Source organism: Pleurodeles waltl, chromosome 8, assembly GCF_031143425.1.
Source record: "Pleurodeles waltl isolate 20211129_DDA chromosome 8, aPleWal1.hap1.20221129, whole genome shotgun sequence".
Taxonomy (NCBI): Eukaryota; Metazoa; Chordata; class Amphibia; order Caudata; family Salamandridae; genus Pleurodeles; species Pleurodeles waltl.
In genome coordinates this window covers 1,361,828,331-1,361,851,623 of record NC_090447.1, presented here as the reverse complement: position 1 = coordinate 1,361,851,623, position 23,293 = coordinate 1,361,828,331, and the positions used below count along the sequence as shown (strand labels likewise).

At 43.5% G+C, this 23,293-nt stretch overlaps 1 protein-coding gene across 3 annotated transcripts in view; it reads right to left on the bottom strand.

Moving 5' to 3' along the window:
* Positions 1-23,293, bottom strand: part of TRPC6 (transient receptor potential cation channel subfamily C member 6) — a 401,605-nt gene that overhangs the window by 146,237 nt on the left and 232,075 nt on the right. The window contains exons 6-8 of one of the 3 annotated variants that reach the window (XM_069202381.1): positions 22,564-22,828; positions 17,429-17,624; positions 980-1,214 (exon numbers count right to left, since the gene is read on the bottom strand). In XM_069202381.1, coding sequence (XP_069058482.1) covers positions 980-1,214; positions 17,429-17,624; positions 22,564-22,828 — 696 coding nt within the window. The remainder of the gene's footprint in view (positions 1-979; positions 1,215-17,428; positions 17,625-22,563; positions 22,829-23,293) is intronic. The other 2 variants (XM_069202378.1, XM_069202380.1) reach the window with 2 other exon arrangements.

Sequence of the window (23,293 nt, the reverse complement as noted above, 5' to 3'; positions counted from 1 at the left end):
CAGTACCCAGGGCACAGCCAAAAGTCAGTAACCACCAGTACCTATCCAAAAAGAGTGGGGGTGATCAGGCAAAAAAGGAGGACTTTCCTACAGTTAGCATGTAACATCAACCGCACCACGGGCATCAAGTGTCTGCAAAGTTAGTTTAATGGTCACCCCGCCCCTCGACTGCTCTAGAATTGCAAGTGTATTTATTTTAAAGATTTTATAGAATTTTCTCCTTTAGTTTGTCCTTTCTTTTATAGAATTTTATATATTGTATACAATGCATTGATTGTTATGGTTTTCATTAACTAAACAATAAAGATTTATTACCATTGGGTTAGAATGTTCTCTCTGTGAGTTCCTCCTTGGAGGTGTGTGGTAGGTGAATGCACAGTTTTGGCTCTTGTCAACTGATGCTTTGCCTCTATCTTGTTCAGGGCTGTTAATCGTACCACCTTTCGTAAATCTCATCTACAGTATGGTTTGTCACACTTTTAGCATTGACCCTCTTCTGCATGAATGTCTTAATGTGGTTGTTGACACAGCTAGGAAGTTATTACCCCTCATTCTTTTATTTTCGGTCACACATTCATCCACTAGTATCTCTAGTTTAGTGTCACTGAACGTTCTCTTACACTTTCTGTTTGCCTCCTCTTTGCTATGGTGCTTCAGTGATCTTTGAATGTCCTGACCTCCTCCCCCGTCCACTTCTGGATTGCTGATTGTGACTGCTGATACACTTTTTAGTTATGTGCTAATGCTGATGAGATGGTTACTATTTGAGAATTGTTCCAGATTGTTGCTACTGATTACTTATTTTGAAGAACCAGCACATTCTGAATCTCTATGTGTAGCAGGTACATGCAGTTTTGAAATTCCTAACTAGCCAGTTGCTCTAATTCAAACAAGGTGAATCACAATTTTTGCTGCTTGTACATAAATGTCTCAATTCCATTTTGAAGTGTTTCTCGCTAACTAATGCATCCGGTACAACCAGCACAAGAGGTGTTAGTAATGAAACCTACCTTGTTCATCTCTGAATCTTCCCGATATGCCTTCTTATGACAGGAGAGCAATCTGGAAAGGCATTCCCTTATTCTTAGTAAAGCACAAACTAATGACTTAGGGCTTGGTACGAGGTTAAAGGGCACTGGAAGAGTCCTTCCCTCTTCAAAATAGGAAAACCACAGCTTAGCTCTTGCAAATTTCCATTCCACATCAGCATCATCCTGAAAAAACAAAAAAATCTTTGAACATTGCACATCGTCGTGATTAATTCTACATATCAGTATCCAGTATAAAGGTTCTAAATCTAAACATCTTTAAAATTAACTGAATGTCATGTACACCAACATGGTTTATACTCACTTTAAATCCACAAAACATTATGTTTAAGTGCAAATATAAGTTACATGTGTTACAGTTTTACAGTATATATGTAGTTGTATATAGTGTCTAATTTGCAAAATATTATGGTCGGGCCCAAAGTTTTGCTCGGAAGCTTGCTAACAGTGCTAACAAAGGTCAAGGTGCGGAGTACCAGGCTGCTTAGTCCCGATTCCACCTCATGCCTCTTTAATGCATTAGCCCACACTCCTTATCCATTTACATCATCTTTGAAATTCTGCTTTCTTCTTGTTTTTTTACATTTGTCACTATTTTTCTGTATTTCTCTTCCTTCTTCTTTTTATCTTTTCTGCTTTTCATCTCTCTTGCTCTGGATCAAAGTATATTAAGGAAAGAATACATACTAGTCCCCCCCAAAAAAGACTGCTTCAAACACTGGCTCAAATTAAGCACTGGTCGTATTGTGTACTATTTCACACCTGTAAGTGCCACTTAAGTGCCTGCAGAATCCAGGCTCACAATACTTCTTTCATTTAATGAACACTTCAGAGATATGGAATTGTATTTCTTTTAATCATCACATGACAAATTCTACAAGGAGCGCCAGCATCGCGGTGACGGTTGTACCGCTGCAACCGTGGTGGTTCAACCACCACATTACAATCCTGGAGGGTGGACCCACCAGGGGACCACCGTCTTCACCAGGGACATGGTTCCCGATGGTCCGACAGCGGTCTGAGTTGTACTTAGCCAGAGCGGCACAGAGTTCAGTGCTGCCTGGTTGATTACAACTCTACTTGCTGCCATTTTTTCCATGGAGGTCCGAATGCCATGGAAAGGCTGGTGGAAAGCCAGTCCTGGTGGCCACAGGGGGGGGGGGGGTTCTGAACTGCCCATGCAGTGCAGGGCCCCCCTTGACCAGTACCATGAGAATGCGCACTGTCTGCTTCTCATGGTGCTGGTGTGCTACAGTATTGGCCTCGGCTTCCTTAAGGGTGGGAACATTGTAATACGGTGGCGTCCTCCCTGTGAGTTTGGAGATTGGCTTGTCCGACCGCCAAACTCATAATGAGGGCCTAACTCATGAATCTTGCCTGAATAGGTGTTGCTACCTTGTCAATGCATTTGAATGCTTTCAAGTGGCTCTAATAAGGGGAGTCTGAGTATAGATATAGGAGTTAGGTTACATTATGGCTTTGGTAATTGCTTTCCTATCCATAACTAGAAGTGGTAAATATTTCCATGTCATTTAATCTGTCAAAGACCCTCTAGGTGATTTGCTTCATTGAATGGTTATGAAAACCACCTCTGTGGGTGTAGTAGGTATTCCCAGGTCATTCAAACAATCATGAGGGACAATGATTTCTCCATCAATATCCCATAAGGAAGCACACCACTGAATACATTAAATTCAAATAAATCCAGTGATAAGAGATATTTACTGATCATCAACGCTTGCAGGAATCCCTATGTATGAGTCAGTGACTGGAAACAAGACATTGTCAGCGTTCGATAACATGAAATTAGATAGGTCACCTATTATGATTCCCCAGTGTCCATGTCTTCATTTGTACAGTAAGGACAGTGGTTTAATCTCTAGATCAAATAGGATGGCAAGCAGGAGGGAACCCTGCCTTGTGTCTCTTTGCAATATATTCACATATTTATCTTTGAAAATAAACATACTAAATTAGGTTACAAACTACCCACTCTAATCTAACCTAATCTGCCTCACTCTAATCTATCCCACTCAAATACAAGCTACTCCAAACTACCCCACTCTACCTTGCTCCACTCCACCCCACTCTGCCTGTAGTGCTAGGAGCTACACAATAAACACATGTGAAGAGGAGTTTGGCAACGCAAGTCTCAGCACACAGCAGATGTCAAAAATAAAGAGTTCCTTAGGGAAATATAGATGGGAATACCCCTGTAGATGGATATTCCTACAACTGGGCACAGGAAAGAATATCCATCATCACAATTTTGAGATGGGGCCATAAAGCTAGAGGAGAGGGAGAAAACAGTACACACTCTACCGACTTTAGAAAAGGAAAGATTGGCAGTCCCCATTATTTCAGGTTATTCCTGAAATCTATCTGATAAGGACTGAATAGCTTTTTGAAATTGGCAACTGACTGACAGCTACCTTCATGATAATTCTCCCAGCCATGAAAGGGCAACGAAACATGACTTAACTATTGCATTTTCACTGTTCTAACAAACATGGTACGTTTTGTATATTTTCCTAGAATATTGCTTTAGTCAAAAGCTATCTGTTGTAGTTCATGGCAGAAAAATCCTGACTAGAGTTTAGTGTTTCTGATTAGAATTACTTCTATAGGGATAAGATAATGTTGGTGCTGTGAATGCAGTAAAAAGGAAAAGCTCTGATGTTTATACTTTTACTGCGTCAAGGGCTCTAAAACAGGAAAACCATCTGCTTCTTTATTGGGAGATGGACAATTGCTGGCTTCTGTCAGACTACTTCACAAATTTGAACAATTAACCAGGAAGGACGGAAACAAACAGAAACCAGACAATCAGTTTCAGTTCAGGAGGAATACATGGGGCCCTATTCATTGAACAAAAGGTCTGAGGGCAGATAGCAGTATCCTTAAAGGAAGGAAGAAGAGGTGAGGGGTCATAGGAAACCAGGAACTATGGCAGCTGAGAAACAACTGAGACTGACCTGAGCCTCCATGTTTGGTTGTGAACATTATAATGAAAGAAAGAGGATGACCATCTTGCATGAAGTAAATATATTAGAGATAGATTCCACCCTCCCCCAACAGTCAGTGTAAATGGAGAAAATAAAAGACCTCTTTCAAAAAAACATACGTGGGAGAAATTGAAGTATTAGTTGCTGGGGTGCGATTCCACTGTATATAATAATCACAACTGTTGGCAGGGTAAACCACTAAAGTCACTAAATAAACGTGTCCTTAACCCTCTGATACCTTGGCACAAAGCAGTCATGCTTAATTAGTGAAGTGTTTATGCAGTACTCAAACAGTGATAAGGAGAAAACAAAACATTAGAAAAGTTCCAAACCAATTCAGAAAGAAATGGAGTATATTTACTAAATAATATGACATTACAAGTACAAAAATTCAAAAAGTAGAACCAGAGATATGAATTTTAAATTTTGAATTACAAATAGCAAAAAAAAAACACAAAGTGCCTACTATGTTTATCTGGTCACGCTAGGCCGGGTCAAAATCACGAGTTAAGGCTGATTGCAATGGAGCGGTGGTCAGATACAGGGACCAGGTTTGTCCTGGTGGAAAGTTTACTTTCGTACATAGAAATTTTTAGGAAGAAAAAGTGGCTATTGACGAGTCATCGGAAGGGCAAACTGCAAACTGGATTCATCATGGGCTTGACAACGACAGGTTTCTGAAGAGCGGGTCCCACTGTAGTCATCAACGAAGGTGGGAATGCTCTGAGAGAGCAAAGTCCGAAGTCTGTACCCAGGAAGCCCTCGACATTGACATGTTGCTGATCATATTAGTCCCAAAATGCTCTCTACATTCGGAATTCAAAAAATTTCTGGAAATCAACCCTCCTTCAGTGGAGCAAACCAACAACAGAGGCCAACTGGCAATTCAACTTCAAAGACTACAACTTTGCTGGAGATGCCACTCTCTGTTTGGTTCTCCCGACAGAAAGTAGGCAAACAGGTTTTAAGTCCCTGATTTTGCAGTGTGGACAGGAGGAGTACACTCTAACACCAGCCATGGGTCCAGGACCTGGGGGCACCACTTGAGAGTTAGGACTCACTCTGCTCCAACAGAGGCCATCAGCAGGGTCCAGGACATGTTCAATTAGAATTGTTAGCAAGAAGCTTGCAGAGAGAGAGTCCTTTGGTAGCTTATTGTGTCCCTTTAGTTCAAACAGGAGGTCAGCCAACTGACACTGGGTCCTGTGTTCAAGGCAAGCAGGTCCAGCCTTCCTTCTGGTTATTCAGACAGCAGAGCATTCCTTCTGATTCTCCACAGGACAAGAAGTGTTATGAGGAGAGGTTTCTGCGGTCCATGTTTATGCCCAGTGCAAGCCAAGTCTATTGGCAGAGGGCAAGCATTTCTAAATTCCCTAAACCATTTCTGGTCAGATGCTCTTCCCTCTCTGGGTTTGGTGACAGACTGAATAGAGGAACTAAGTGGAGGCAAGTCTAGGTGTGAGCTTTGTCTGCCAGTGACAAGTAAGGCATCCTTTAAAGCTCAGGAAGGGGCTTGACACAGCGCCCTCCCTGCTCACCCCCCAGGCCATGGTGTCAAGGTAATAGTCCTTCTCCTCACTCTCAGGGACCTTCGTCCTCTGTCTGGGAGCAATACACATGGCACACAGAGGACCCATCTGGAGTGAGGTGACAGTTGGGCATTTGGAGAAAGGCGTTTTGGTTTTAGGGAGTGAAACCAAAACCAGAACTTTCTAAAAGTGTTATTTCCTAAATAGTAATATAAAATATGACTTGACCTTTAAGTTGGGTTTCAAACCATTAAAATGAGCCCGTGAACCATTTTGCTACCTACTCTCAGACTGATTTTAACACTTAATAAAGGTAATAATGTAAACCACTGTTAACCTACGGAAGAGCCAACGCTGAAAGAGTGAAAAACGACTTTGTAGAGTTTTCACTGCCAGGACATGCAAAACATAAATTATACCTATGCTAAATTTTACATACCATGCACCCTGCCCTATGGGCATTTAGTGCCTACCTTAGAGGTATTTTATAAGTGTTAGAAAGGAATGTTTAGGCCTAGTAATGGAAGGCCTCAAGTAATGTTTTACATTGGTACTTTTGTGAGTGGCACAATGAGTGCTACAGTCCACTAGTAGCTTTTAATTTACAGGCCCCAGGCACATGTATTACCATATACTAGGGACTTATAAGTAAAGTAAATGTGTCAATTAGATATAAGCCAATTTCACCATGTTTCAAAGTGAGAGCACCAGCACTTCACCAATGGATAGCAGGAGGAAAGGGGGCAGGGCCCTAGGGCCAATAAAAAAGGGCTCAGAAAAAAAAGTTAAAAATCTGAGTGATTACAATGCAGAAGATGGTAATTTCTAACAAAATGTTTTCCAGCACTCATGAGTGTATAAAGATAAAGATGTATTCTTCCTCCTATGAAGGACAGACATAGTTGTACAAATTATCATACTATAAGAGCAAGTAATCAGTGCTCCAATTTTAAGGCCCAAAGCCTGATTCTAGCGATAAATGTAGGGATTCCAGAGGAGTACATAGTGCTTTTCCACAAAGTGTTGTGGTCTGCCACCTAAGTGTATGACCAGGGGTACACCTACTAAAACATCCAGTGGCATTAGAGAAACATGTGAGTACAAAATCCAGGCAATCGCCAGAGAAGAGAGATGCCCAAGAAATACAGGATCTAAAAAGTATATGCAGAGACAGTAGGAACCCTAAAGGCACCCAGAGAAGGCCAATGTCCAGCTACAGAAAAAAGGGCATAGTTGAAGGTAAAAGGGAATAACTGGCCTCATGGTGGTTTGTTAGTCACTACCAAAAGATTAAAAAATATCCACAACATGGGCGCAATGATGCTGTTAAGTGACAACAGAATTGGAACAGAGGTGCTGTTAATTGACAGCAGTTGTGGGTTTAAATAATGCAGGGCATGACTAGTGCCTTTGGCTCAGGGTCTTTGATAAATGTACCCTTCAAAAAACCTCTACTCCTGAGTGGTGGCTTTGTCCCATTTAAAAATGAAGCACTGGGCCGGAGCAGTGTATGGTCTAATATGTTGGTTCTTGGTTGTATTAGAAGTAATCCTAGTAGATGTCCTGAAGTGATGCATTTCAATACTTTATACAATTTTCTTGATGTGTTGGAACTTATTGGTAGTTTGATTGTGATAATAAAGATCCGTCTTTGAAACTTGAAATAGGTGAGTGAAATGGCAGGTTTTACAGGGAGATACTGAGATAATTAATGTCTTTCATAAAGCATGATTTATATTGCTTCCTCAAGGACACAGACCATTAACTGGACAGAGCAGGAAAGGTTGTCCATTAAATCACCGCTGAAAACATATTAAGTTGCCTAATGTTTTTAGCTTCAGGCCACTCACAAGATCTACCTATATGGAGGGGTGTGGATTGAGATTAATTGACTGCTTATTATTAAATGCTGAACAATGGTGAAAAATTAGGAATTAAGAAATAGTGCATTGCACAGAAAGTAACAATGATCTCTTTGCTTTCGGATTAAATGGGGAAAGCATGTAAAAATAGAATTGGTATTCCACAAGACTCGAGCTTATTATTTAATATAACAAAAGGCCAGGATACAATTTAGAGGACTAAAATAGAGTCAATGAGAAGTGAGAGCAAAGATTATCTGCAGCACACTCACGAATTTGGAAATATTTAGGGAACATTGCACATTTTGGTGAGCTATTATGCTTATGAAGAACTGACGGGAGTACCAGCACTGCATAAGACTAGAATCAGTTTTACTACTAACCCCAAAAATGATGTGATACTGTTAAGTGATATGCAAAATATACAAAAGGGAAAGAATTCTGTCCCTATTGAAAACGTACAGAAAATAGGTAGCCAGAAAAAGCAAAGCAAATTGGGGCCATTCAACCTCATATTTGAGGCTGCGAAAGACAAACATTCACAATGGCTTTGGTTTCTTGCTATTCCTCAATAAATGATGAAGATGACTTGAGTCACTTTACTTCCTATGTATGTGTTATCTACAGTGCTTGGCAAAGCTCCATATCTAGACCAGATCCGTCACATGCGTCCAAATATTCAACTGCTGCTCAATACACAGAGAGACGAATTGTATTCTTAGGAAGAATCGAACATCTATCAGGCCTACTACTGAAGTCGCAAGTAAAATCTCCAAATTTAGACCACAATAATTCATTTTATCTCAATTAATAATTAAAATAAAGTCCACAAGTGACCCATAACCTGCTCAGCTGTATAATAGATTCAACATTAAAGAATTGAACCTCAGGCAGGTTGAAGTACACCGTGAAGTGCAATTGAGAGTTATACAGCTACATCAGGAGATCCAGCACCGCCACCTTAACATGAGAACTCTGTGGCTATCAACAGCCAGGCTAATAGTTTGTTTATCGACTAACATTTTTATCCAGGTGTAAACACCTTAAAGGTATTGGTGAATTTACCATTTCATGTGTCAATCACAGTAGCCCTAGAGTAGCCTCAGAGGTATTAATGTGTATTTTTTATATGGCAAAGAATGTATGTGTCTTTTTCTCCTAAGGGGAAGGAAAACAAAGGGAAACCTGTGAAATGAGGACACAGGTAAAAGGGAGGATACCGTGTGGAACTGATGGGTTGACAGCATACATTTTGCTACTCTTTTTGTCTTACCTAGGTTGTCCCCATACACAGTTCACAAACTGTCAGGGCAATTTCATGTATGTGGTTTGAGCCTTCACTGTTAAAGGTGTGCTTCCTCACTGCTCACCCTTACCTTGATCCAGGGTGGAATAGACACTGCTACTCACCCTAGGTCCTTTTGGGATCACACTCTATAGTGGGTAATATTGCACTGTAACACTCCAAATAGAGGCGCCCACAGGTCCCCAGAATTTCATAAACTGAAATACTGCACATACAACCAGTTATATTCTGTATTTAAGAAATCCTTATCCGCTATGTGATCCTACACCATCTTGGCAGTGACTTCCAAGTAAAACACATGACTGATGAGGAGGGAAATTAGTGGAAAGTTAGACTTGTAAGAAGGAGAAATTGGCAAATGGGTAGCCCTACCTATTCCTACCTCTGTGAATGTAAATTAATCAAAGGGTTCCTTTTTATGTTTCTTGTAATTTAAGATATTTCCTGCTTTCCGTTCAGAATGTTCTATATTTTTATATATGTACATATTATTTGCAACATTATAAATTGTTCTTTTAGTAGTTGTTGTGTCTGTGTTATCACCGTTTTATTTCTTAGCTGTTGTGTTACCTATTTAACCACCCTCAACTACCTCCATCAATTCAAAGCTAGTGGTCAGGCCAGCTCCTGATGGCAGAATGAAGAGACTCGAAGAACATTAGTTCTCTCTTTGCGTGGGGTTGTTCAAGTCTAGTTTTTTGCAAGAGTACAGTGGTAGGGTTCATTTCTTTAAGCCTTGCAGCTGACTGGAGTACAAGGAATCACTTGGCATTTTACAAACTCGTAAGTGATGACACATCACCTATGCTGGAAGACCTACATGGATCAGAATCACAGCACAACATTTTACTATTCATCTTCTCCATTAAGTGGAAAACATCTTTAATATCTATATATTTTCTTTATTTTTGGAATTTGAATTTGATTGAGCGTACCCTCTGTCTTCGTTTTCACCACTGTGAATATTTCTTAAATACAACTTAAATACAACTGCACCCGTCGCACCCTTTCCACTCCGCCGGCTCCATTCGGAGCCGGCATCACCCTGGAAGGGGGTTTCCCGCTGGGCGGGCGGGCGGCCTTCTGGCGGTCGCCCGCCAGCCCAGCGGGAAACTCAGAATGACCGCCGCGGTCTTTTGACCGCGGTACGGTCTTCTGGCGGTTCCCGCTTGGCGGGCGGCTCCCGCTGCCCGCCAAGATTGGAATGACCCCCTTTGTTTGCTTTTTAAAGACTTAAGACACTTTATATCACTTTTTAGTGATATTTCTACAAATTCTTATTGCATCTTTTATTGTGTTGATCTACAAATATCCAGATAAATATTCTATATTTTTCTAAACTCTGTGTGGTGTGTTTTTGTGGTGCTATATGGTGTTATTGTATGATTTATTGCACAAATATCTTACACATTGCCTTCTAAGTTAAGCCTGACTACTCATGCCAAGCTACCAGAGGGTGGGCACAGGATAATTTGGATTGTGTGTGACTTACCCTGACTATAGTGAGGGGTCTTGCTTGGACATAGGGTAACCTGATTGCCAACCAAAAACCCCATTTCTAACATTGGTGATCAATGGTGAGGATAGGACTTGTATTTGTGCAGTGACATACAGTAGCTAAGTATTTCACTACCTACCCACAGTTGAAGGTCAATTTGATTTTTATCTCTTTTTTGCAAATTCGTTTTTCCTGACAATTTTCAAAAACTAAATCCTCACTCAACATGTCTCTGGCTGGGTCTCAAGTGGGAGATTTGGACCTAGCCCTGCTGGAGACATATACTGTCAAACAGCTAAAAGGGTTCTGCATGGTGATGAGAGTACCTACCCATGGGGCCTCCAAAAAGGAGGACTTTCAAGTGGCGCTGAGGGCCTGGGCAGAAGCCCATTTAGAGGAGGATGATGAGGAAGAGGAGCCAGAAAATGGCCTCTCAGAGGATTTATTGCCATCAGTGGGTAATGTTACCACTGCAATTGTGCCCCCTTCCAGACCAGGGAGCAGTGTCTCTGAGCAAAGCCTGACCGCTGAGGAAAGGAGAGAAAAAAGGGAGTTCCAATTACAAATGGCAAAACTGAAAATTGAGGCCGAACAGGAGGAAAGGAGGGCAGAGAGAGAAGCCAAACAAGCTGAGGCTGAAAGAGCAGCCAAACAGGTGGAAGCTGAAAGAGCAGCCAAACAGATGGAAGCTGAAAGAGCTGAAGCTGCAGCTGAGAGAGCTTTGCCTGAAAAGAAACTATTGTCGGCTCATGAACTGAGTCTCAAGGAGCTGGAGATCAAGGCGAGACAGTCTGAATCCAGCAGTAATGGTGGCAGCATACAGACAGGACCTGCTGGAGAAAAGAAGGTTCATATACCCAAAAATGTGGTGCCCAGTTTTGTGATGGGAGATGACATAGATAAATGGTTAGCTGCTTATGAAGTTGCACTAAGGGCTCATGAGGTTCCTGAAGGGCAATGGGGTACAGCTATGTGGGGTTATGTGCCGCCATTGGGGAGGGACACACTTCTCACATCGGATCAACCTGATCAAAACACATACCCACTTCAGAAAGCCACTTTACTTGCCAAGTTTGGGCTGACCCCTGAGGGATACCATCAGAGGTTCAGGGACAGCACCAAACAAACCACACAAACATGGGTAGATTTCTTCGTCTTTTCCAGTAAGGCACTGAATGGATGAGTGCAGGGCAACAAAGTAGATGATTATAAAGGGTTATATGACTTTATTCTGTGAGAGCATATGCTTAATACTACTTTTACAGAGTTGCGCCAGCACTTGGTAGATAGTAAGCTGACTGATCCCAGGAAGCTTGCTAAGGAGGCGGACCTCTGGGTTAGCACCAGAGTGTCCAAAAGGTACCTGGAGGGGACACCCACAAATGTGGTCAGGGTTCCCAACAGAAGAAAGAGGGGGGAGATAAACTTACAGATAAGGAACTCTCAAAAGGCCCCCAAAAGAATTCCCAGGAAGGGGGTGGCAACCATTCCTTTTCCAGATTTGGGAAAAAGCCAGGGACTTATGATAAATCAGGGAGATCCAACCCCAAATGCTTAGAGTGCTACCAGTATGGTCACTATAAAGGCGACCCACAGTGCTCCAAGAGGACACCGTCCACTACTGGACACACACCTGGGTTGACTAGTGTAGCGCTTGGGGGGAGATGGACCCAGATAGCTTTGGGGAGCAGGTAGAGGTTTCCCTAGTGTCCCTGGGAGAAAGAGAAATGTTGCCCAAAGCCCACATACCCCAAAATACTTCCAAGTACAGGCAGTGGGTCTCCATTGATGGGCAAAAGGTGGAGGCTCTGCGTGACACAGGAGCCAGTATGACTACTATCAAGAGTCAGCTGGTGTCATCAGAGCAGATAGTCCCTAATACATTCCACCAGGTCATAGTCCCTGTCAATCGTGAGAGTCACCTACCGGTGGCTCTGGTTCCCTTTGAGTGGGGGGGGTCTCTGGTACTCTGAAAGTAGCTGTGAGTCCTGCCATGCCTGTAGATTGTCTGTTAGGCAATGATCTTGAGCATACTGCTTGGAAAGAAGTAGAGCTCAGATCCCACCTGGAGATGTTAGGGTTACCTGAGTGGGTCTGCATGACCACACGGTCCATGGCTGCCCGGGAAGGGAGTCAAGGGCGTCTGGAGCCTGGAAAAATGGCCCAGACAGCTGCAAAGAGGAAGGGCAAGAGGCACGGGAAACCCACCTCAAATGTTCCCACGGTGGTGGACGAGGCCCCTGAGAAGGAGGAGGCCCCTGAGCCAACTGGGGAGGACATAGCTGACCTGGGTAACGGACCTGAACTTGCTGGCTGGCAAGTAGAGGGGGGGCCAACCAGAGCAGAATTCTGCAAGGCGCAGAAGGAATGCCCCGCCCTCGAGGGTCTGAGGCAACAGGCCACAGCCCAAGCAGCAGGTGACGCCTCTGGCACTCACCATATTTACTGGGAGAATGATCTCCTTTACAGTCAGCGTAAGGTTCCAGGTCCTGGGGCAGCCCGTGTGCTGGTGGCCCCCCAGTGTTACCGGAACTTCCTACTGGGTCTGGCTCATGACATCCCCCTGGCAGGACCCCTGGGCCAAGACAAGACCTTTAACAGGCTTGACACCCACTTCCATTGGCCCAGAATGAGGACAGCCTCAGATAACTTCTGCAGAGCTTGCCCCAGACTCCCCTGCTCCCACTCCCAGTCGTTGGCACCCCCTTTGAAAGGGTTGGCATCGACATTGTTGGTTCCTTGGACCCCAAAACTGCCTTGGGCAACAGGTTTATCCAGGTTTTGGTGGACCATGCCACCCGCAATCCAGAGGCAATCCCTCTGAGAACAGTGACTGCACCAGTGGTAATCAGAGCCCTGTTGGGAATATTTACCTGTGTGGGATTCCCTAAGTATGTTGTGTCTGACAGGGGCACAAACTTCATGTCTGCATACATGAAGTCCATGTGGGATGAGTGTGGGGTTTACCACCACCCCTTACCATCCTCAATCCAATGGGCTTGTTGAGAGATTCAACTAGACCCTGAAAGGCATGATTAGTGGCCTGACTGATGCCATGAGGTGTAAGTGGGACGTCCCCTTACCCTGCCTGTTGTTTGCTTACAGAGAGGTGCCCCAGAAAGGGGTGGGGTTCAGCCCCTTTGAGCTTCTCTATGGTCACCCTGTCAGGGGACCCCTAAGCATTGTGAAGGAGGGCTGGGAGAAAGCTCCCAAGTCACCTCCCCAGGATGTGGTCAGCTACATGCTGGGCCTCTGCAACCAAACCCAACTCTTCTGGAAGCAGACCCCGAGTAACCTCGAGGCCAGTCAAGAGGTGATGAAGGAGTGGTATGACCGGAAGACCACTCTGGTTGAGTTCTCACCTGGAGACAAAGTTTGGGTGATGGAGCCAGTAGAGCCCAGGGCTCTCCAGGACTGCTGAACTGGCCCCTTTGAGATCAAGGAGCGTAAAGGGGAGGCCACTTACCTAGTGGACCTAAAGACCCCCAGGCACCCCGTAAGGGTCCTCCATCACCACCGGCTCGAACCTCACTTTGAGAGGTCTGAGGTCAGTATGCTCCTGGTCACAGATGAGGGCATGGAAGAGGAGAGTGAACCTCTCCCTGACCTCCTTTCTGTCAAAGAAGGGGATGGGTCAGTGGGGGGTGTCATTCTCTCTGATGTTAAAGAAAGATCAGCATTTTCCACCCCTGATGGCCATTACCAATTCCGAGTGATGCTATTTGGACTGAAAAATGCCCCCGCTACCTTCCAACGGTTGGTTAACGGGGTCCTAGCTTGTAAAGATGCCTATTGTGCAGCTTACCTGGACGACATAGCTGTCTACAGTTCCAGCAGGGAGGAACACCTGCTCCACCTCAAGGAGGTGCTTCAGGCCCTGCAACAGGCAGGCCTGACTATCAAGGCTAGTAAGTGCTAGATTGGGCAGGGTTCCGTGGTGCACTTGGGACACCTAGTAGGTGGTGGCAAGGTGCAGCCACTCCAGGCCAAGATTGAAACTATCAAGGCCTGGCAACCACTTAGAACACAGACTGAGGTGAGAGCCTTTTTGGGCCTCACGGGATACTACCGCAGATTTGTCAAGGGCTATGGTACCATTGTGTCCCCCTTGACAGAACTCACTTCCAAGAGACAACCTAGGTTTGTGAATTGGACAGAGGCTTGTCAGAAAGCCTTTGATTCTCTGAAGGAAGCATGTGCACGGCCCCCGTGCTCAAGGCCCCTGACTACTCCCAGGAATTTATTGTGCAGACAGACGCTTCAGAGCATGGCATAGGGGCTGTTCTAGCACAGCTAAATGAGGAGGGCTCAGACTAACCAGTAGTCTTTATTAGCAGAAGACTATTACCACGGGAACAAAGGTGGAGTGCTATTGAGAGAGAAGCATTTGCTGTGGTCTGGGCACTGAAGAAGCTAAGACCCTACCTGTTTGGGACTCACTCCTGGGTTCAGACAGACCACAGGCCCCTCAGATGGCTCATGCAGATGAGGGGTGAGAATCCAAAACTCTTGAGGTGGTTCATTTCCCTACAGGGGATGGACTTTACGGTGGAGCATTGCCCCGGGGTTGACCACGCCAATGCTGATTGTCTCTCCAGATATGTCCGCCTTAGCGATGAGAGCTACCAGGAGGTCGGGTAGCTCTCCCCACTTTCAGCTGGGGGGGACACATGTTAGACCTGACATGCCTTGGGGTGGTCACCCCTAACATTTTGCCTGCCTCCCTCCACTTTTTGGACTCTGTTTTTGCTGGCTTTTAGACTCTGCGCACTTTACCATTGCTAACCAGTGCTAAAGTGCATTTGCTCTCTCCCTTTAAACATTGTAACTTTGGATCATACCCAATTGGACTATTTAATATACTTACAAGACCCTAGTAATGTGCACTGTATGTGCCTAGGGCCTGTAGATTAAATGCTTCTAGTGGGCCTGCAGCACTGGTTGTGCCACCCACTCAAGTAGCCCCTTTACCTTGTCCCAGGCCTGCCATGACAAGGCCTGTGTGTGCAGTTTCACTGCTGCTTCGACTTGGCATTTAAAAGTACTTGCCAAGCCTAAAGCTTCCCTTTTTCTACACATAAGTCACCTCTAATGTGTGCCCTAGGTAACCCCTAGAGCAGGGTGCTGTGTGGGTAAAAGGCAGGACATGTACCTGTGTAGTGTACATGTCCTGGTAGTGTAAAACTCCGAAAATCGTTTTTACACTACTGTGAGGCCTGCTCCCTTCATAGGCTAACATTGTGGCTGCCCTAATACATTGTTGAAGTGGCAGCTGCTGATCTGAAGGGAGTAGGAAGGTCATATTTAGTATGGCCAGAATGGTAATACAAAATCCTGCTGACTGGTGAAGTTGGATTTAATATTACTATTTTAGAAATGCCACTTTTAGAAAGTGAGCATTCCTCTGCACTTAAATTTTTCTGTGCCTTACAATCCATGTCTGGCTAGGTTTAGTTGACAGCTCCTTGTGCATTCACTCAGGCACCCTGCTGCCTTGCTGAACTCTTGTCTGGCTACAAAAGTGCTCTCCAAGGGCTTGGATAGAGCTTGCCTCCTGTTCCCTGAAGTCTCAGGACCAAAAAGACTTCTCTTTTTCATTTGGACTCCTCGTGTGCTGTAAAATTCGACGCACAGCTTAATCCGCAGTGAGAAAATCACGCACGCCGACAATGCTCGATGTGACGCATACGGGGCGACCGCAACTTCGACGCACGGCCTCGCATGGACAACGCCGCCCAACTTCCAGAGAGGAAATCGACGCAACGCCTGCCGTGAGAAAGAAAATTCCACGCACAGCCTCCCAGAACGACGAGCAGCCAGATAACAAGCCGAGGAATCTACGCACAGACCCTGGGACATATGGTAATCCCGCGAACCATAGAAGGAGTCGGCCCACGTGCTGGAAAACGACGCACGTCTTCCCCGAGTGAAAAATAACGACACAAGTCCACGTGTGAAGGGGCGAAACCGACGCACACACCATTTTTCTTCCCGCACAACGACGCACAACTCCCTGTGTGAAAAATAAGGACGCAAGTCCGTGTGTGAAGGGGCGAAACCGACGCACACACCATTTTTCCACGCATCTCCTCCTCTGCGGCCCTCTGCGGAGATTTTCCACTCCAAACCAGGTACTTTGTGCTTGAAAGGGACTTTGTTTGCTTTTTAAAGACTTAAGACACTTTATATCACTTTTCAGTGATATTTCTACAAATTCTTATTGCATCTTTTACTTGTGTTGATCTACAAATATCCAGATAAATATTCTATATTTTTCTAAACACTGTGTGGTGTATTTTTGTGGTGCTATATGGTGTTATTGTATGATTTATTGCACAAATACTTTACACATTGCCTTCTAAGTTAAGCCTGACTACTCGTGCCAAGCTACCAGAGGGGGGGCACAGGATAATTTGGATTGTGTGTGACTTACCCTGACTAGAGTGAGGGTTCTTGCTTGGACAGAGGGTAACCTGACTGCCAACCAAAAAACCCATTTCCAACAAATCACATATAGTTATAAAAACAATAAAAATTATAACTTTAATGGGAAGGTTGGAGCTTCTCTAAATTCAGCTGATGCCATCCACTTTTTATACTATATTGTGTTTGGTACAATTGCACTGCTCTCAAGAATCAATCTGAGGATACCCAATGAATTCCTTTACATTTACAACCGTTTAACAATGTTCAATTCTACTTTTGCTTCTTTAGTTATATACACTTTATTAATCTGATAATATTATTTAATTATCTAAATAGCCATGGACTCCTGCATAGGTATTGCAGAACTCCGAGGGTCCCAGGACCACAGGTTAAGAACCACTGGACTAAAGCATCTCACCGCCGGGGATATGTCCTTTATTCCATGAGTGCAGCCTTTAATTACGGTTGATGCCCTCAGCCTCTCATCCTCCTAGGTAGATTAAATAACTAAAATTGAGTTGGGTATAATAATAAAAATGAGCATCTGGCCTATAGCACCAAGAAACCCTTTGGAGGGAAAGTATACTTTACAAATGTGCCGTATCTTATTCCTTTAAATGGATGCGTGAATGGGTAAATTGGGTACTGAAAAAAGGATCTGTTGAGCCAACCCTAAAACATCTGCAGCCACTGGCTAAAAAACGAGTTATTAGTCTCTTAGTCTCAAGGTAAATATATAAAAAGTATTTTTACCTCTATTTCCTGGAACGAGCTGTTGATCATTGCAATTAGCATATTGAGAAGAACAATCACCATGGTCACGTTGTACACTCCATACAATACGTATCCAATATTTTCAATAAACTTGTGTCCATAGTTAATGATCACCGACTTAACCTCAGAAAGCCCGAATATAGCCCAAAAGAGGGTTTTAAAACTCTCTTCAACCCTAAAATAAAACACATGGCATTAAGAACAATCACTTTCAATAATTACAATCATTGTATAGCACAGTAATGAGCACTATAAATAAAAGCCACAGCAGAACAATTAAGCTTTTTGTCAATAGAAGACATTTTCACACAGGTTTACATTTACAATGACAATGTATGCATTTTTGTTTACTATTGATTTCTCTAGCTACGCCCATATTATTTTCTTTTCAAACCTTCATTCACCAATCGCTGTAATTGTAGATTTTAGGTGAGCATATTAATTGTTATTACTCAAAGCTTGGGTGAAGGACATTTAGTGGCCTGAGTCTTGAAATAACACTTTTAAGTAGAGGATATAAGTGAATGTGTGGCCACCATTAGTCATGTAGATTTTCCTCCTCCTGATCACAATTATAAATCAATTTTTCCAATAATGCCACAGATTGCTTTCATTGCCCACCCCAACTGATGTATTGTAATTGCCGAGCTATTAATGGAATTGATGAACCATTTATATACCATTTCTATGAGGCAGAAGCACCATTACAAGAAGCCTGTATTTAAATTTGGCAGTAGGTACTCTAATTACATTCATTACACTTCCAAATTACACATTGATGTCTTCAAATTAGGTTCTGAAAAATTAATATTATCGTAATGGCGACATTTTCTGTTGATGCTCATTCTGCTGTAACTAATTCCAAGCCTGTATTTTTAATGGGATATTAGCTTTCAGTGCTGACCTGGTCTTTTGATCATTTCAGAGGCGATGTTAAAAGTCACTTTCAATATAACATCTAATATTTCTTCTAGAGGATCATGAATTCAGGGGCCTTTGTAAATAAATATAAGAATGTACCATTTTTTTATGATTAAATTGTTTACGGTTTCCAAAGCCAATCTGGCCTTGCTGTAGAATGTACAGAGATATGCATTGTGTTGTATAGCTACTGAATAGTATAAGGGTGTACACCTTGGACTCGGTGTGTCAAACACGTCAAAAATCCAGTTCAATCCAACAAAAAAAAAAAGTAAAATAAAAAACGTGTTTAAGGCGATGTTTCAAAACGTGTGCATAAACAGAATAAACTCAAACTGTGAGGTAAATAAACATGCTGAAAAGATAGTAGACGGTGAATCGCTTATATAAACCATTCTCGTGTTACATAAAAACATATTTTACAGTTGGGCCTGCTTAGCGAAGAAAATCAGCACTTTAAATGGAAATGCTGAAGTGTACATCCTCAATATTAACACTACCTGTTTGCTTCTGACAAGTGCCAGTACTCTCCCATTAATTGTATTGCAGCAGTGCTGAGAAACGCAGGCACTCCCCCTTTCAAATTAAAGTAGCACAGGTATTCAGCACTGTACCTGCCTGTTTAAAGCACTAAAGAAAGCACTGCATTATATTAATCACCCAGGCACAATTTTGGGAGAAACGTAGAGAACAAAGACTCCAGAACAACTATTATGTTGACAATGCAAGCGTAATCACGCTTGCGTGAACAATGACTCCCTTTTTCTCTGCCTTAACCAGCATGTGCTGAACAACGGAAATACATTGTTAAGGCAGAGAAAAAGAGAGTGCATCGTGAGAGGATGCCTACGCAAGTGGGGCTGGGGCAGGGTTGATGGGTAGTTTTTAGGGGTGGGGAGGTTGGGTTATTTATTTTTTTTAGGTGTGGGGAGGGGGGGTTCAGGGTTATTTTGTTTTTAGGGCAGGGAGGGGGTGGGGTACTTTAGTTTTTAGACCTGTGGGGTTGGGGTAATTTTGTTTTTATGGGTGGAGTAGTTTTATTTTTGGGGTTGAGCGTTGGTTGTTTTTAGGGCGGGTGGGGGTTTGGCGAATGTTTTAGGGCTCAGGGTGGGTGTGGGGTATTGGGGTAGTTGTTTTTAGGGGTGGAGCAGGTGGGTAGGGGTAGTTTTGTTTTTAGGAAGGGGTCCTTTGATTTTTAGGGCAGGGTGGGGGGTTGGGGTAGTTTGGTTTTTAGGGGCAGGGGTTGGTGGTCGGGCTAGCTTTGTTTTTAGGGGCGGGGTGGGCGGTCAGTGTAGTTTTGTTTTTAGGGGCAGGAATTGGGGGTCAGGGTAGCTATGATTTTAGGGGCAGGGGTTGGGGGTCGGGGTAGTTTTGTTTTTAGGGCGGGGGTTGGGGTAGTTTTGTTTTTAGGGGTGGAGGTCAGAGTAATTTTGTTTTTAGGGGCAGGGTGGGGTAGTGTTATTTTTGGGTGTGGGGGATCGGTTGTTTTAAGGGTGGGTGGGGGACGAAAAAGACTTAATGGCTCAGGGTGGGTTGGAGGTATCAGGATAGTTGTTTTAAGGCGTGAGGTAGGGGGGTTGGGGTAGTTTTGTTTTTAGGGGTGGGGATTGAGGAAGTTTGGTTTTTAGGGGTGGGGTTGGGGTAGTTTTGTATTTAGGGGCGGGAGTGGGGGCATTGGGGTAGTTTTGTTTTTATGGGCGGAGTGGGGGTTGTTGGGTAATTTTGTTTTTAAGTGGAGGGTCGAGTAGTTTTGTTTTTAGGGGTAGGGGTGGGGGGTCAGGGTCATTTTGTTTGTAGGGGTGGGGTAGCTATGTTTTTGGGGGTGGGGTCGGGGTAGATTGCAAGGCTCATGGTGGGTGGGGGTATCGAGGTAGTATTCTTTTTAGGGGTGGGGTGGAGGGTCAGGGTTTTTTTGTTTTTAGGGGTGGGAAGTCTGGGTAGTTTTGTTATTAGGGGTAGGGTTGGAGGGTTGGGTAGTTTTCCTTTTAGGGGTGGGGCAGGGTAGGTTTTATATGGGTGGGATGGGGGTCATTTAGATTTTAGGGTGGGTGGAGGGCAGTTTTTTTTTAGGGCAGGTGGGGGTTGGGGAAGGTTTTGGGGCACAGGGTGGATGGGGGTGTTAGGGTACTTTTGTTTTTAGAGGTGGGGGTTTGAGGGTCATGGTAGTACTGTTTTTAGGGTGGGTGGGTGTTCGGGGAAATATGTTTTTAGGTCGGGTGGGGGTGGTGGCATGCTAGAACAATGCATGCCTTTCCCACACATGCCTTTACTAGGCATACTTTTACAACGAAAAATCATTGTAAAGGCATGCATGATAAAGGCATTCGTGGTAACAACGTGGTAGTTGTTCCGACCACGTTGTTCAGGCATGCGTGGTTGGTGCATGCGTTGTTCCATCATACAAACCTTTTTTTGTTATGATTTGATTCATCATGCAGCTTTGATCTTATCCAGTTACAACATTTGGGTAAAAAAAAATTCAAGGCAGGGCGTGAATCATGTGAATAGTGCCTGGAATTTCAGCATGATCTGACATAAATGGGTGTCATTTTCTAGTTGCTAATGCTATATTCCAGGGTACGACCCAAAAGTCCAGGTTAAGACCACACTTTCACCTTCTTCATCTAGTCTGTCTTTGTCTTTGGGATGGAGAACAAATGTGTAGGAATTTCTTTATGCTGTGTGGCTACCACAGATATCTTGCTTTCTGATCACCTAGAATTTGACCCCCACAGCCTCAGACTCTATATTGTGTCTTTTAAAATGGCTTACTGATCTCTTCAACACATCCCACTGGTAACATGAGGGCAGGCTGATGGAAGGCGAGAAATATCGCTAAAGCCTATTCTTTAAACTATCAATGTTAAGGGGAAAAGTCTGCAAGGATGTGTTGTTGCATCAGGCCAAGTCTTGAATTAACCCAAGTCATTTTGCAGATGTTTACATTATGCTTTTATAGCTTTCCTTTAGGGGTTGGTGATGAGTGATTGGTCATGAGTCAGAAAATAGTTCTTCAGGATTATTGAATCTGCTGGTATTACATCGGAATTGCACACAATGTTTGAAGACACATAGGAGTTAATTTATGGAAAATTGGTGTGGGGCAGCACCGTAAGTCTTCTTGCTGCGCTGCCCTAAGCCAATATGAAAGGGTAGGAATGCACCGTATTTATGCAAAATGGTGCATTCTTGTTCTTGCGCCTTGAAGTGGCGCACAATTGGCTACTTAGCGCCAACACAGTGACCCTTGAACCATGGTAGAAAGATGCCTGTGTTGCATGCAGGATTGCTTTGTGCACTGAGGGGAACCTTCCTGCATAGAAACAATCCTGAAAGACGTTTTCCTCTTTCTACGTGTGCTGCAGAACGTACACATGAAAAGAGGAAAATACAAGTTCTCCTCGTTACGCCTCCCTTGGGGAGGCGTAAGGTTTTGTCGCTATCCAGGTTTATGTGATAAAGTAATTCTGGGGCAGCGTCAAAATCCATTGCATGGGAAAACCCACCACAATACCCAAGGATTGCCTCTCTAGCACAAAGTAAGGCAACCCAGCACCTTGCGCTGCTCTGTCTTACTCCATATCTATGAGGCCATTCAAAGCCCTGCAAAGCAGCTTTGCGTGACCTCATGGGTATTGTTGAGAGGTTTGTGCTGCGAATCGTCAGAAAAAGTGATGGTCCTTCGGCGCAGCCTCTCCTAAATAAGCCCATAGACACTTAGCGTTGCATAAATACTTGCAGAGAATCATTAGGCACGGTACCAGTCTCCTCTTACAGATTCATCAAGATATTGGAGAAAAACTGCAGCAGTGATCATTGTGAGGACTATATCCTCATGTAAGATGGCGGGCCCATGAACTTAATGATAAAATCATTTCTTAGCCAACGCCCAGCTCGCACAGGAACGTGCAACCTTTTTGTATGTTTCAGAGCGTTTCTCAAAAATGCGCGAAAGTCGCCAGAAAAAAGCAAATGGAAAGTTTGCACACCCACAATAGTCAAAATTCAGTCTGGAGATACATTGATAAAGATGTAAAAGAACATTAGCTATAAACATTTATGGACATTTTGCATATTTTTAGACATAAGATGACTTCGTCAACCAGTGTAATAATGGACACTTGGATGTATAGTTGTCATACTACAGCGACAATGTGTATAGTACTAAAATGGCTGCTAAAAATAATACTCACGTTGTGAAGGCATCATTTTGTTTTGCTCCAAGATAATGGGAATAGAGGTTGAACATTCCTATCATGAAAGCCACGAACACCATGATAAATATTACCATGAATTTGAAAATATCCTTCACAGTTCTGCCCAGAGATATTTGCAGAGGTCCAAAGCTTTCATTGGCCGGGAGGATGTAGGCAATGCGAGAGAAACTTAAAACCACAGCAATTGCATAGAGACCTTCCGAAATGATTTGAGGATCAGACGGCAACCATTTTATTCTGGCTAGAAAAGAAACAGTTCAAGTTACTGAAGGCTAAATGCAAACTACTGATTGTTTGCAAGATAAAATGTATTTAAACTTTTTACATTTCGTGATACAGCCCGAAACCCAATTCTAAATCTGTTTACATTAAATAATGCACAGACGTAAGTTTGCAATGCCTCATGCATAACGAGAAATGTTAGCATAATTTGAAGACTAATGAACACCCACTGGAGGAAAGCTGGTTCCCTTGCTTTGAAGTCTATTTCAATTCACAGAATGATTCTCGATAGCTGGTTATGGTAATTGTTTTAATTCGATTACAGTTCTCATGTTTTAAATAGGGGGCTCGTTTTTCAGGTTAGAAATGGAATGATTCATCTACTTAAAACACACCGAAAAATATACTATAAAAAAGCCATGCATCTGTTAGCGCGTTGGACCTTAATAAATAAACTTACAAGGGGACGCGAATGGGTTGATGA